This window comes from Dermacentor albipictus, chromosome 4, assembly GCF_038994185.2.
Source record: "Dermacentor albipictus isolate Rhodes 1998 colony chromosome 4, USDA_Dalb.pri_finalv2, whole genome shotgun sequence".
Taxonomy (NCBI): Eukaryota; Metazoa; Arthropoda; class Arachnida; order Ixodida; family Ixodidae; genus Dermacentor; species Dermacentor albipictus.
The window spans coordinates 139881214-139895460 of NC_091824.1; the positions used below are offsets into that span (position 1 = coordinate 139881214).

Consider the following 14247-nt stretch of genomic DNA (forward strand, 5'->3'; position numbering starts at 1 on the left):
CAGGAGACTCCTCTTCAGGAAGCCACTTTCGAGAGGACCGATGCACCGCCCAGGAGACCTAATTGGAGCAGAAAGAACCCGGAACCGCTACCGCTCCCCTGCCTCCGACCGTACTCTGACGCCAACACCAGCCTTCCGAGCCTCCCGATCACCATCCCCTCGGCCGCGATTCACGTCACCATCGCCTCGGCGCCGTTTCGTGTCGCCCCCGCTGGGAAACTAGCCAGCGCGGCCGATGGAGGTGAGGTCGCTGGAAAATATGTGCTGCCGACTCAACTGCCTCCAACTATTTTCATGCTAAAGAATAAGGTTCATGTACTGATTGATGGGGTCTCCACAATGGCTTTAGTCGACACGGGAGCAACCGTCTCGGTCATGAGTGTGGGGTTTAAAGGCCTTCTGGGACGCAAGGTTATGTTTCGTTGGGACCAGTGCACAAGTTTCCGTGGAGTCAGTGGTGAAGCATTATACCCGGTTGGTGTGTGTAACGTGGATGCGTCTTTGGGTGGGAAAGTTTTTAATGCAGAGTTTACTGTTCTTCCTCGCTCCTCGCATGACGTGATTCTGGGGATTGACTTTTTGCAGTTGTGTGGTGCGAATGTTGATTGCCGGACGGGAGAACTCAGTGTCGACACCAGTGTTTCACCTGTGCTCTTTGAAGGTGAAGCTTGCCCGGAGAGTGTGCTGTGCGTGTCTGAGGATAAAGTTGTGCCCGCCTTATCCGCGATGCGTGTTGCCGTCGCCTGTTCATCTCCGACTCCTATCTCGTTCGATGCTGCAGTGGAACCTGTACATCGGAACTGCCTCAAGAAAAACGTATTAGTTCCGCACTGCGTGGTCTCAGTGACCAATGGATGCGCGGGGCTGTGGGCGCTAAACTGTTCCACTGAAGCGGCAGTGCTACCTCAAGGCCTAAAGATCTAAGGCCTAAACTCCCCGATGAAGGAGCAACCAGTGTCTCGAGCTCCGGGAGCTCGAAGATACTTTCCATGATTGATAAGTCACTCAGCAATAATGAGCGTCAAGTTTTGATGGCCCTGCTTACGAAACATACCTCGGTATTCGACTTTGCGCAGCACAATAGACCGCCATCAATTCCTGCGTCCAGAACTCATCACCGCATCAACACAGGAGCCGCCCAGCCAATCCGACAAAAACCCTATCGTGTATCCCCATCAGAACGCAAGATAATCAGTGATCAGGTCCAAGAAATGCTATGCAAAGGCGTCATTCGAGAATCATCTAGTCCTTGGGCAGCCCCCGTAATATTGGTGAAGAAGAAAGACGGTACGTGGCGGTTCTGTGTTGATTACCGTCGCCTAAACGCCGTTACTAAGAAAGATGTATATCCGCTCCCCAGAATTGATGACGCCATCGACTGTCTCTTTGCGGCATCTTACTTTCCCTCAATCGATTTACGGTCAGGTTACTGGCAAATTCCTTTCTGCTGCGGCCAGCTCGTGTTCGAGCTGTCCCTGCGCGCCAAACGCACCGTTGACCCGTGCAGCAACTTCCTGGACTACACCTGCTATGACCGAGACCCACTCGAAGGCGCCAAGCAAGAGCAGCTCCTCACACAGGTAACGCCGCGTGCCTCCGAAAGAAAAAGAAATCAATACACGTAGATCCAACGCAACGTTGGAATCTGAATGAGGCGAAACTTGTTTGATTTAGCAAGGTAGCATCAGCGGCGGACGAGACGACCTCGTCGCCTGTTGCTATTAGCTGTCTGCGTCGCGAGGACAATGTCAATGTGTGACGCGCCGTGACGGGAGGAAATAGAGAGGAAAATTAAGAAAAAAAAATTTGTGCCGAGCCCGTTGAAATCGCTGTTCCATGTGCTGGAGCTTCAGTCCCCCCCAAGCATCGCATTCTTTCAGACCAACTGTCTCCAAACTCCATGATGCGAAATAAAATGACTAAATGAATTAGAGGTGCACCCATAGAGAAGCACGACACGTATCTAAATTAAGTTTGAAGCTTTACGTTCCTTGAGTCACAGTGGCACATCCATTCTGGAGGATTCGCCAAGAATGGGTTCATGTCCAGTTGCACATTCCCATTGCCCGAAGTTTTCCGTTCAGGCACATAGTCGGTGGCACATAGGCAGTGACCCAAATAATCTACTAAGCCAGACACCATACAGCGGCAGGTTGTCTATTCGGGCACATGCATACCCAGTGCCCCAAGTTGCTTATTTGTATGCAAGAATGTAGCAAAGCCAAAGAAAGGTTTGCTTAATAAAAATATGAACAAAGGAAATCGCAGTTCTGCACATTGTGAGAAACGGCGATAGCGATCATTTGCTTTTAGAGAGACGCGCAGCTGTTAATCCGCATTTTCAAACAATTACTACAGGGTACCCTGGCGGTAGTGTCCGTGGGAGCTGCAAGGGAATGGTTGAGCCAGAATATGATTGATGGGCAGTACGTAGGTTCATCTGAACTTTGTCTTTCTGGCTACAAACGCCCCTTCTGGGCTTTCAAACACCTTTCAATCACTTTAATATCGCTTTCAATAGCTGCTCATTTTCTTGGTTGACTGATGTTAAGTGTTACTCTGATGGCTCTAAAGATTACTTTCGTACATATTTTGAACGCTGCCGTAAGCAAGCTACTAGACCTATAATTATTCCATTCTGTAACCTCTCCATTCTCGCGAATTATTATTCGAGCATTCTTCCAAGTTTCTTTACTCAAAAGACGCCAAATATGAATTAATGTCAACATAATATCAGTCGATAAGAATGAAGACGCCATACATAGATGTACGAATTGGAGAGGATCGGTGCGCGTTCGATTTCACATGAGAAACGCTTCTGTGTATCATTTAATGCTCGAGTTGCAAAGCACGCATAAGCAAAGCGGTTTTAAGTATATGTCGAAGAGTAAAGGCGACAGCGGCTAAATGCGAGAGTAAATGCGAGAGTAAAGGCAAGAGTAAATAAAGCTTTTCATCGTGTCAGTCACTCCTACTTATTTTCTCTTCTGGAGCATGCCAATGGTGGCTCCGTTGTGCTTAAAGACCTTAGCCTTTGCTACACATGTTGTACTACTCGTTTAGTTATTAATGGCCATTTCTCCGAACCCGTTTCTATTTACTCATCCGTAAAACAAGGATGCTTGATGTCCCCACAGCTATTCGCCATTTACCTGGAACCGCTATGCTTAAGCGTAATTCAGTCGACTTACATCCTTGGCTTCAATATACTGGGTAATGATGTAAAAGTCTTAGCTTATGCAGATGATCAAGCGCTCTTCTGCAAGGATAAGACCAGTGTTGAAAAGGTAGCATCGACAATAAAGGAATTTGGCAGCGTACCACGAGCCCCAATGAACTCCTCGAAAGGTTTAGGCTTGTGGTTTGGCTCATGGTGCTATACACCAGAACAGTTTGCAGGCGTTAAGTGGACTGATGTCTCGCCAAAGTATCTTGGCGTGCGGCTAGACGCATATAAATTAAGCGCTGTTGTGCCATTACCACAAGCCCGGATTCCGAATCTGCAAGATGCGGAATCTATCCTGCGAGCGCCCTAATTCTCTCTTCACAAGTCAAGATGCTGAGCCGTCAGGCAGCGGTGTCCTGCTGCGGGAGAAGCCTCGGCGAGCCGCATGTTTGGACGTGTCAGCGTGTGCCAGACAGCCCGGCGCCGCACCTCCCTTTGCCTGGAGGTCACCGCGCGCGCGAACTTTGAACCGGGTGGCCAGCGCGGTCGCTGGTTGGACCCCTCGGACGACCGTCGTGTGCTGACTTTGTATTGGGCCGTTTGAGTGACAATGGTTCCTCGGGGATTATAAAAGCAGCGACACGCGCCTGAAAAACAGGATCCGCCGACCCACCGGGAGAGAGTGTCGCTCCCGACTGGGGTGAGATGTGTCACGCGTTTTCGCCGGACGCCGTCGTGCGGGAACAGTCGCGTTTGTGTGAGCTCTCGGCCCCCGTGCCGATCCGATCTTGTCCTGTACAATGAGCTGTATATAATGTATAAAATCCCTTTCGTTATTCTCATCGACGCCTGGCTCGGAGTCTTCGCTACCAACGCTCTGTCACGAAACGGGTGACGAGCGCTACGGGACCACAAAGTCGTAATAGTGGTGCAGCGGTGCAAGTTCGTAACACTGGTGGCACCGGTTGGGTGTCGTAACACTGGATGGCAGCTACGGGATTGACCGGCATCAGCTACCTCGGCGCGGTGAGTGCCTGAAGTTTACCTCAAACACCAGACTTTCTCTGACACAGGTTATAGTAGCTCAGGGATTGACTTGGTGTTGCATTGTGTTTAACCTTGTGTGTTTCAAGCCTAGTAAGAGTGTTTTGAAAACCAGGGGATGCTGAGAGGGTAAACCGGGCAGTGTGTGAAATACTTGCATATGTCTTACTAGTAGTGTTATAGTAGCGTACGGCAGGTATATTCAAAAAGGGTTAACAGCAGGAGGACAGTGTGAACGATGGAGAAGTACAAGGTGAAGGAACTTCTCGAAATTTGTGAGGAGTTGGGCATTGAGTTGGGCTCAACCAAAAGAACGAATGCGATCCTTGAGGTCATGAGGACTGGGGACGTAACGGCTGAGGAAGCCGCAGAGGCCTGGGCGGATATCAATGAACGTCGGGAAAGGGAGGAGAAGGAACGTTGCGAGCAGGAAAGGAAGGAAAATGAACGTCGGGAAAGGGAGGAGAAGGAACGTTGCGAGCAGGAAAGGAGAGAACAGAAACGTCGCGAAGAGGAGAGGGAGCGACGTGAGCATGAGCTTAAAATGAAAGAGTTGGAGACCCGAAATAACTCGCTGGCGCCTAGTCTCACTTCTAATGTTCCAAGAATACGCGATCAACTTCCACCCTTTGTCGTCGGAGAGGATATGGCCAAATACCTCGTGAAATTTGAGCACGTGTGCGAACGGAATAGCATTGAGCGATCCCTTTGGGCACAGAATCTGTTAGCCTTGCTTCCTGGGGAGGCATCAGACGTAATAACTTGCTTATCGAAAGAGGCGTTTGAGAGCTACAGTGATGTGAAGGAAGCGCTACTGCGGAAGTACAAATTGTCGCCCGAAGCTTTCCGGCAGAGGTTCCGGTATGCAAAAAAGGGCAAGGAGTCGAATGTTGACTTCGCGTTTCGTCTAAAAGCCGACCTGGTGGAATGGCTGAAGGGCGAAGAGGTTTACGACGACCGTGACAAAATCGTCGAATGCATCGCGTTGGAGCAGTTCTACCGTTGCATTGATGAGGATGTCATGCTCTGGCTGCAAGATAGGCTAAAGGAGGTTAAGCTAAACAAGGCAGCAGAGTTAGCGGAAGAGTATTACACCCGCCGCAGCTTGCACAGCAAGGCAGTGCGCATAGAAAAAGCAGATAGAAGAGATGGGTTTTACGGGAAGCCCGACGAACGGAAGGAAATCACGCGTCGCGAGTTTCGGGAAGACGAGTCCCTTCCCAAAGAAACTGTAAGGGATGGACAGAATGCATCTCAGAATGATGACGATGGTCCGAAACAGCGAAACGAAATGACGCGTTCTTTTGAAAAACGGAAACCGTTAACCTGCTACAATTGCAAAAAGCAAGGGCACATTGCTGCAAGCTGCCCAGAGAGAATTGCTTTTGCAACGATACAGGAAACTCGCAAAAACATACGTCTATTGGAGCCCTATGTGCAGGAAATTAAGGTAAACGGCAAGAAGTGCCGAGCACTGCGGGACTCTGCAGCAACTATGGACGTTGTTCACCCGTCTTTCGTCTCCTCGAGTGATTTTACGGGAGAGTGCGTTAGGATACGGCAAGTGGCCGAGAAGGAGAGTGTCTGTTTACCGATCTCAACGGTTATCATTGAAGGAGAGTTTGGGAAACTTAACACCGAAGCCGCTGTGTCAACCGCCCTCCCGGAGCAATTTTCCTACCTCTTCTCAAATAGCTCGGAGCAGCTGCTGAGGGATCACGGCAAATCATTCTTTGCCGACGTGGCGTACATGGCCCCCACGCGATCCAAAGCGCGCCCGCTGTCGAGGGAACTTGACTTAGCGTCGGTGAGCGAACAGCGGTGCGGTACAGGGACCGATCAGGGTAACTTGAGTGGCGAGCAGTCACGGGAGAGGCAGAGCTCGGAGGCTGGCCTAGGCGAGCGGGTCCTGGAGGTGAGTGGGAGTGACGCGTGCAGTGCTAGCCGCGATATAGACGCGACGCCGCAATTAGGCGACGCGGGCTCCACACTCGCTCCGGTTTCCGCCAGCTGGCAGGAGCAGGCTGCAGTTGAAAGGGAAACTCGGATTCGCGAGCAACAGGAAGATTGTTCACTAGCCGATCTGAGGAAGAGTGTCAAACGGGGGGTGAAAAAAAAGGGGGTTTCATTTGGCAAGGAATCTGGCTTATTGTACCGCCGCTACACGGATAAGCAGGGTCGCAAATATAAGCAGCTTCGGATTCCGCGAAAATATCGCCGGGAAAAATGAATGACCTCATTTGCTTCCTCAGTAGTATGTTTTCGGTCCAAGTGATTTCAAGGGGACCATTCCATTTGTAATTATTATTGCTGATTAATAATTGTTTCTTGTCTATTTTGTTGTGTTGTTAATTTGAAAACTGGTTGTTTGAGCCTTGTGTACTAGATCGTACACCTGCCTCTTGTTGCAGCGGGAGCAAAAAGAGGGATAGCAATTTAGTTAGGTTGATTTGAATTATGGCCTTGTCTGGTGTTTGACGGGAGACAGAGGGCACTTGTTCGTGTTGGGTGTTGCCTTTTGCCGGTCGGTTTTGCAAGCTGCAGAACGACCAAGCGGGACCAGTGGCGAGAAGCAAGGTCTTAGGAACGACCCGAGCGGAGCTGGTCAAGGTGCCTTGGCGACGATGCGGTGAGCAGAGCTCCTGTCCTGGCGAGTTGGACCTGGGCACGTGAAGTTACCTGGCGTCCCGACACTGGACGTGAACTTGGACGAGCCTGACGAACGTGCGCGCCCGGCATCCGAGCCACGTGGAGGCAGCTCGTCTTCCCGGCGCCTTATCTGAGGGCGGGGATGCTGTTGTGCCATTACCACAAGCCCGGATTCCGAATCTGCAAGATGCGGAATCTATCCTGCGAGCGCCCTAATTCTCTCTTCACAAGTCAAGATGCTGAGCCGTCAGGCAGCGGTGTCCTGTTGCGGGAGAAGCCTCGGCGAGCCGCATGTTTGGACGTGTCAGCGTGTGCCAGACAGCCCGGCGCCGCACCTCCCTTTGCCTGGAGGTCACCGCGCGCGCGAACTTTGAACCGGGTGGCCAACGCGGTCGCTGGTTGGACCCCTCGGACGACCGTCGTGTGCTGACTTTGTATTGGGCCGTTTGAGTGACAATGGTTCCTCGGGGATTATAAAAGCAGCGACACGCGCCTGAAAAACAGGATCCGCCGACCCACCGGGAGAGAGTGTCGCTCCCGACTGGGGTGAGATGTGTCACGCGTTTTCGCCGGACGCCGTCGTGCGGGAACAGTCGCGTTTGTGTGAGCTCTCGGCCCCAGTGCCGATCCGATCTTGTCCTGTACAATGACCTGTATATAATGTATAAAATCCCTTTCGTTATTCTCATCGACGCCTGGCTCGGAGTCTTCGCTACCAACGCTCTGTCACGAAACGGGTGACGAGCGCTACGGGACCACAAAGTCGTAATAGTGGTGCAGCGGTGCAAGTTCGTAACACTGGTGGCACCGGTTGGGTGTCGTAACAGCGCACACTATTGGAAAGAACGGGTTTCGGTTCTGCAAAGTTACGCCCAGACATTCGCTCCACACCGACTCTCCATTTTTGAAAAGGCCGAAGCCTGCAATAAGTTCTTGGCAACAAAAATTTACTATGTATTGCAAGGTTTTGATTGTGCCAGGCTGTACATCCAACGCTTTCACCAAATATTTGCTACCTTCGCATGGTCTTCAACTTTTGAGCCCATGAGGCGAGACAATATTTTTAGGCCTGTTAGTAAAGATGGGCTGGGCTTAGTACATCTTTATGTGCGGCAAATAGTGTCTCGTTTCTTCTTTTTTCGCGATACTTTACATCCCATAATTCAGTAATTCATGGAAATTGCACTTGTTAATGCGTTACCTGATTTAGTTGTTTCTTCAAATCTTTCTTCGCGTTTATGCTTGTGGGGAGTTCATGCAAGAAGTTTAATTGGCGGTTCGTTTCCTGACAGTTCGGTTTTCCACTGAATACTTGTTCTCTGTGTCGCGCAAAGCGTTATACAAAGATTTACTGTCCATGCTATCTCCGCCTCCATTTTACCCATCACTATACAGTAAATGGCCAGGCCACGATATATTAAAGCGAGTTCGCAAACTGTATTAACCCCTTGCTGCAAAACATTCTTTTATAAACTTCATATAGTGAAAATCCCGCTAAAACATGGCTACAGAAGAAGGGTATCTTTGTCTCTTAATTATGTTAACTCTCCATTTTGTGATGTGCCAGAGACAATTGAACACTGTTTCTTTAGCTGCACCGACGCCATCCTATTTTGGGATGTCCTGAACCACGGCCGATCCGTTGATGAAACAGGATATTGAGGCAGGTTAAGCATCGGAACGCAGGTGCGGCAGTATAAAAGCGACTCGGCATTTTGTGTACGCTGCGCGGGGAGAGTCTAACGTTGAGTGTACTGGCAACCATAAGCGAGTGCGAAAAGAAATCGGCCCGAGAATTCCTAGGCTGATTTGAACTGAGGCACTACGCGACGTATACGTGTAGCGAGCTCAAACAGGGCACCCAAGACGACAGAGAAGGACAATTTCTCTGTCGATTAGCGTGCCCCGTTTCAGCAACACATCGCTTCAGTTAAGTTCGTAATCTCATCGGAACGGAAGGAACTTAGGTACTATCGACCAGCAAAATCTGCCATTCTATCAATGACTTGCACGTTTAATGTGTATCGCTCGCATCGGGCACGCGCACAAAGAGCATGGCTCTTCACATTCCAGCTTTTAAATTTCACGCAATATTTTCACGAAGATGCAAATTGCTGCTTTGCATGTAGTTCAACAGACAGTGCACCAACTTCGAACTATTCACAATTTAAAGACAATGCTGCTTTTGCCGAAACACTCCACGACACGGACGAAAACAGCGGAGCGCATGGGGAGTAACTGTTGTCGTTCGTCCTTCCGTTGCACACTTTCCGACCAGGGACTAAACACTTACTCTCCGAAATTTGCACACGACAAGCACATTCATGCAGCTACTCCCTTGAGGGACGAAAGCGCCCTTTCCAGGACTAATAAACTGCCCAGTTACTCCTGTTTTCCCTGAGATTTTTATTAGAGTGTATACCAGTCCGCTTGCGATCCGCAGCGACTCAGCGATTGTATTTTCTCCGCTTGCAGGTGGTGCATCCGACTCTACAAGGTATTCTGCAAATGCCGGCAAGCGATGTGCTACGTGTCTACTACCTCAGCTGCCTAAAGGTTTTTTCGAAGGGAACGTCGAACACTGAGGGAGCCGTCAACGCTGTCGCCGACATGTTCTCTAGCTGGGACGGCGGAGCCGAGTTTCGAGTAGTCGACATCGCCGGTATATTAGAGATCAAGTTCGGAGTGTCGCTCGCTTTCACCCTCCTACTCGACCTTAAAGCCGATGGGTGCGCCTGCATGGCCGAGCTTCACCGAGGGAGTGAAATCGCGGGGGAATTTCGGAACGCCGAAGACGAAGAAACGCGCGCCTCCGTCGAGCGTTCGCTTCTGACCCTCGGCGAACGCTTCGGAGTTAAACTGACGCGCAGAGATATTGTAGAGTTCCAACTGTTGCTGTCTCAGGCGAACCAGGACAACGATGAGACGGAGCCGCTGACCGGTGGATGCGACGTGCTCGGCCAGCTCTTCCCGAGAGCATCGCTCGATAAGTGGCGGCTTCACGTGGACGACGTCTGCTCATGCCGCTGCAGCGACAACATGGCCGTCACGGTCAACGACGCGAGTGCCATCCGGACGCTCTTCGACATCCTCGAGTCCCCGCGCTTTCACGCACATTCATCAACGCACCTCATCGTCGAAACCGCGGTTGCCCTGTTCGAAAGAGAGTTCCTGTTGGACAGCGTCCCGGGCAGAGGCACCGCGCTATGGACTGATTTCTGCGACTCCTCCACCGGTGGTCTCTTCGAGCTGTGGGAGCTGGTGTTCCAGCAGCAGCTCACCAACAAGGAAAAGGACGACGCACTCCGCTCCCTCTACGACTCCATCTCCGGAGCGGTCATCGCGGACGCCACTGACGTATTCGCGAGTCCTGAAGACGCCAAGCAAGCAAGCGCCCTGATCTCACGACTGCGGTTGCTCTTGCCCACGCAGGCGTCCCACTGGTACCAAATATTCCTGCCGAACCTGACGGAAGACTATTGCGCCAACGTCATCGCCATCGGAGCGTTCCGGCGAAAGACCACCCTACATGACTTCAACCAGGTTGTCGGCTGGATGTGGTTGTCGCACACGGTAGACGACATGCAAGCGAACCGTCGCGGCGACCTCATCGCAGTCTCGCCCGCCATGTACGCAAATATGAGGTTCGAAGCTCTCCAAGAAACCTATGTCAACGCGGCTCTTGTGGGCGTCCAGATTGCCAGTATCCTATGGCAGGCCCTGTTCAGGCACCGCGGTTGGAGCAACGCGGTTTCTCAACAGCTCGAGCGACACGCTCACTGCATCGGCGATCACGTGGAAGACGAGGACCCCACCTATGTCCAGCACCCGCTGCTGTCGCTGCGGTCGACACTGCGTGCAGTAGCGGGCGCAGGATGGCACCGGCCGGTCAAAATGTGGGGCTTCTGGAAGCTGTCGCCCAGCCAGCTCTTCTACATGCTGTTCTATAGGCAGTACGTGTGTATCAACAGTGTCCACGACAAGCTTTACGAGGAGCGGGCACGGAGCACACGTTTCATGCGGCGTGTGCTGGACTTCTGCAAAGCGTTTCAGTGTGTTCCACTGCCGATAGATGCCGCGGCAGGGTGCATACACGACCGGTCGATCTCAATCCTGCCCGCGTGACGACATGTAAGCTCAGCCTGTAATACAGGACACGGCGCTGTATGGACATTCGCAGGTGCCCAATACTCGCGTCATTTGAACGCTTCGATGCCAGTTCATTCTTTGCGGTCTGAGCATATGGCTCAGGTGGAAAAGCGAGACTTGAAAGGAAGTGCTAGGCCATGCCGAGGAACTGATAATTTATGTCATTTCTTGAGGCAAATGATATAACGATTATTGATTTTTCCCTGCACTTTTCCTATGACATGGGAGGGGAACTGAAACCGTATGCCATGACAAGCGCTTAATATTTTATGCATGTATATAAGATATGCCACATGCCACACGTCACCAAAACTTTTTGGCGGCGTGAACAGCGAAGACCTGCATCGAACCAGCAGCAATGCGCACAGATTTTCTTGTCAATGTTTTTAATTTTAGTTGTCGCCAGCCCAAATTCGCGATAACCGCTAGATATGCTTAAACCGAATTGGAGCGAAAAAGATCGACTGGGTACGTAGAGAGGCTAGAGATTTATTAGCCTATCCAATTGCGTGGCACACCTTATCACAGATTTCCTGTTCCGAGTAAATCATCTTTCCTTGGGAACACGTGGGAAGTCTTCTTTCGCGCACAGTTTAGTGCACGAAACTTTACGTGCAGATATCTCGTGTTTGTAAACGAGAGCGCTATCACGTCTCAAGTGCGCATGCGCATGGACAGAACTCGCCTGCAGCTCTTTATTCTGAAGCCTTTTGAACTGGTGACGTCAATTAACTACTTAAGCAGTGTGCTTTCACAAAGAGTAAGACCACCAAAAGGCAACATAACCACTGGAAACAAAAGTAGGCAATGTTAGTGCCCGGGAACGGTAGGCAAATTATTGTGGATGAGGCCAGTAACCCCTCATCTAGGCACAGACGTTCAATACGAGATTAGAAGATCGGTTAAGCTCTTGACTACTACTTTCGACAGTTGAGGCTGGATGTGCTTTGACCATTGTATGCTTACTTATATTTGATTTCCTTTGCTTTTCTTTTTCATTTTTTTGTTCCTTCCTGCCTACAGTATCAGATGCTTTATATTTTGGTCGCGAATGCACAGGCGGCTGCAGTATGGTTGTACCAACATGCACTACTCCTTACGTCCTGCCTCTGTCGTAAGATCTGCAGTGTTCTCAATTTTTTTTATGAATAGCGTTTAATGATTTGTTTTAGGCTTTTCGGATTTTTATTCGTGCAGAACTAGTAGTACTGTGCAATGCGATGTCTGCACGCGAGCACAGAATACGAATTTAATATATCATAGATGTGGGCTGACATTTTCTTGTCAATTTTGTTCGTTTGTTTTCACATCCTTCACGTAGCAGCATGTATTGAAAAAAATATTCGCAAGGCATAGTGGCACTGTGCGGCTTAACCGTGTTTTAGCTTACCTAAATACTGCACGTTTACTGCATCAGGTCGGTTAAGTCTTGCACGGGAATTGCAAGACTGGGCTGGTTTCACGCAAGACTATGCTCTTAAGTGTACAACAGAATTACATGATGCTGTACATACTTGGCGCGACTGTAAAGCAATACGATATTATAGTAAAATGCTAATTTTAAGAGCTTGTTTACGATTGTTGTATATACACCAATAAATCAAAAGACGAAACATTTCTTTGCCGACAGCGACGGCAAGAATTCCCTTGCAGTGTCTATACAATTTTTATCGCAATATAAAATGATACACGTGCTCCAGATCTCTCATGTTCGATATAATGCACGGGAACATATGGGTGATGGGTTACAGTGGCCTCATTGTGCGTGCATAGCAAACATAGCAAACAATGCATATACGAAATGATTCGGCACCTACAGCCTGAAACACTGGACAAACTCCAATCCCTTTTCAATACCATGTGGGTGGCGGGGTATATTCCACCATCCTGGAAAGAAGCTATAGTCATCCCCGTTTTTAAACAAGGGAAAGCCCCAGCAGCTACAGGCCAATAGCGCTTGCAAGCTCTCTGTGCAAATTTTTCGAAGAAATGCTCATTCATTATTAAAATGATAATGATTATTATGAAAAAATGCTTATTCAGCTTCCTAAACAGTCACAACAAAATAGACCCCCTTCAATGCGGTTTCCGAGAGGGAAGGTCGACAATAGACCACCTTGTGCGCATTGAGGCAAACATTAGAGATGCATTCCTTCATAAGCAGTTTTTCCTTTCAGTATTTCTAGACCTAGAGAAAGCGTACCACACGACATGACGATTTGGGATCCACCGCGATCGTTCCGCCATGAGCGTCCGTGGGAACATGTTAAACGCCATTGAAAGCTACCTGTCTAACCGCACTTCTCTCGTAAAATTTGGTAACCCTTTATCTAAATAATTCACCCAAGAAACTGGTGTTCCGCAAGGGGGCGTACTTGGCTACACGCTATTTATTGTAAAAATGAACAGCCTGCATACAGTCGTTCCACGCGCAATGTCTTATTCCGTTTATGTTGACGATGTACAAGTAAGTTTCAAATCATGCAATATTGCTATTTGCGAACAAGTACAGCTTGGTACAAACAAATTATCTCAATGAGCGGATGAGAACGGCTTCAAAATAAACACCCAAAAAGGTACCTGCGTATTATTCTCAAACAAGAGACCGGTAGCACCACTGCATAGTATTACAATCAAAGGGAGACCAACTCTCTGTGAGCAGCAAACATAAAGTCCTGGGAATCACTTTAGACTCAAAGCTCACATTTATTCCCCATATTGAAAATCTGAAAATAAAATGTCTGAAAACAATGAACTTTTTAAAGCTGCTGTCACACGCTACATGGGGTAGTGATCGAAAGTGCCCTCTGAACATATGCAACAGTCTTTTCCGCTCCCGCCTTGATATTTTTGTAATACCCTAAGTCCCCGAAAGACATTACATAATGGGGGGGGGGGGGGGGAGGGGGGATACAATTCACACATGATATGCCAGCACAATAAAAACAGCTGGAGACAACAATCAAGCACGGAGCAATACTTTATAATTCTACAACACCAAGTGGATTAAAAATTCTACAAGCAAGGCCTCGGAGAAGATAACCTCGTGAGATTGGTACATGCGTTCGTAATGTGTCGGTTTACTTACGTCGCGGCCATGCACAACTGGCAAAAAGATCGGAGCGGATAAGCTCAATGCAGCGAGCTCTCGACCTCCCCATATACACTCCCACGGAACGCTTAATTCAACTTGGCATGCATAACACACTAGAGGAAATAGCGGAAGCACAGGAGGGGGC

General features: G+C 49.5%; 2 protein-coding genes across 3 annotated transcripts in view; one reads left to right on the forward strand and one right to left on the reverse strand.

Moving 5' to 3' along the window:
• The window catches only part of LOC139059353 (methanethiol oxidase-like), a 423146-nt gene that overhangs the window by 167136 nt on the left and 241763 nt on the right, over positions 1–14247 (reverse strand). The window lies entirely within an intron of this gene.
• LOC139059350 (uncharacterized) lies at positions 330–11572 on the forward strand. Its single transcript, XM_070537640.1, has 2 exons — positions 330–1580; positions 9335–11572. The coding sequence occupies exons 1-2, from the start codon at positions 990–992 to the stop codon at positions 10982–10984; spliced, it is 2241 nt and encodes a 746-aa protein (XP_070393741.1). The 5' UTR covers positions 330–989; the 3' UTR covers positions 10985–11572.

Excerpts from the sequence above, each read along its gene's own strand:
- LOC139059350 (XM_070537640.1), top strand. The coding sequence starts at position 990 with ATGATTGATAAGTCACTCAGCAATAATGAGCGTCAAGTTTTGATGGCC. Across the intron at positions 1,581-9,334 it reads AAGAGCAGCTCCTCACACAG|GTGGTGCATCCGACTCTACA; the intron begins GTAACGCCGCGT and ends CTCCGCTTGCAG.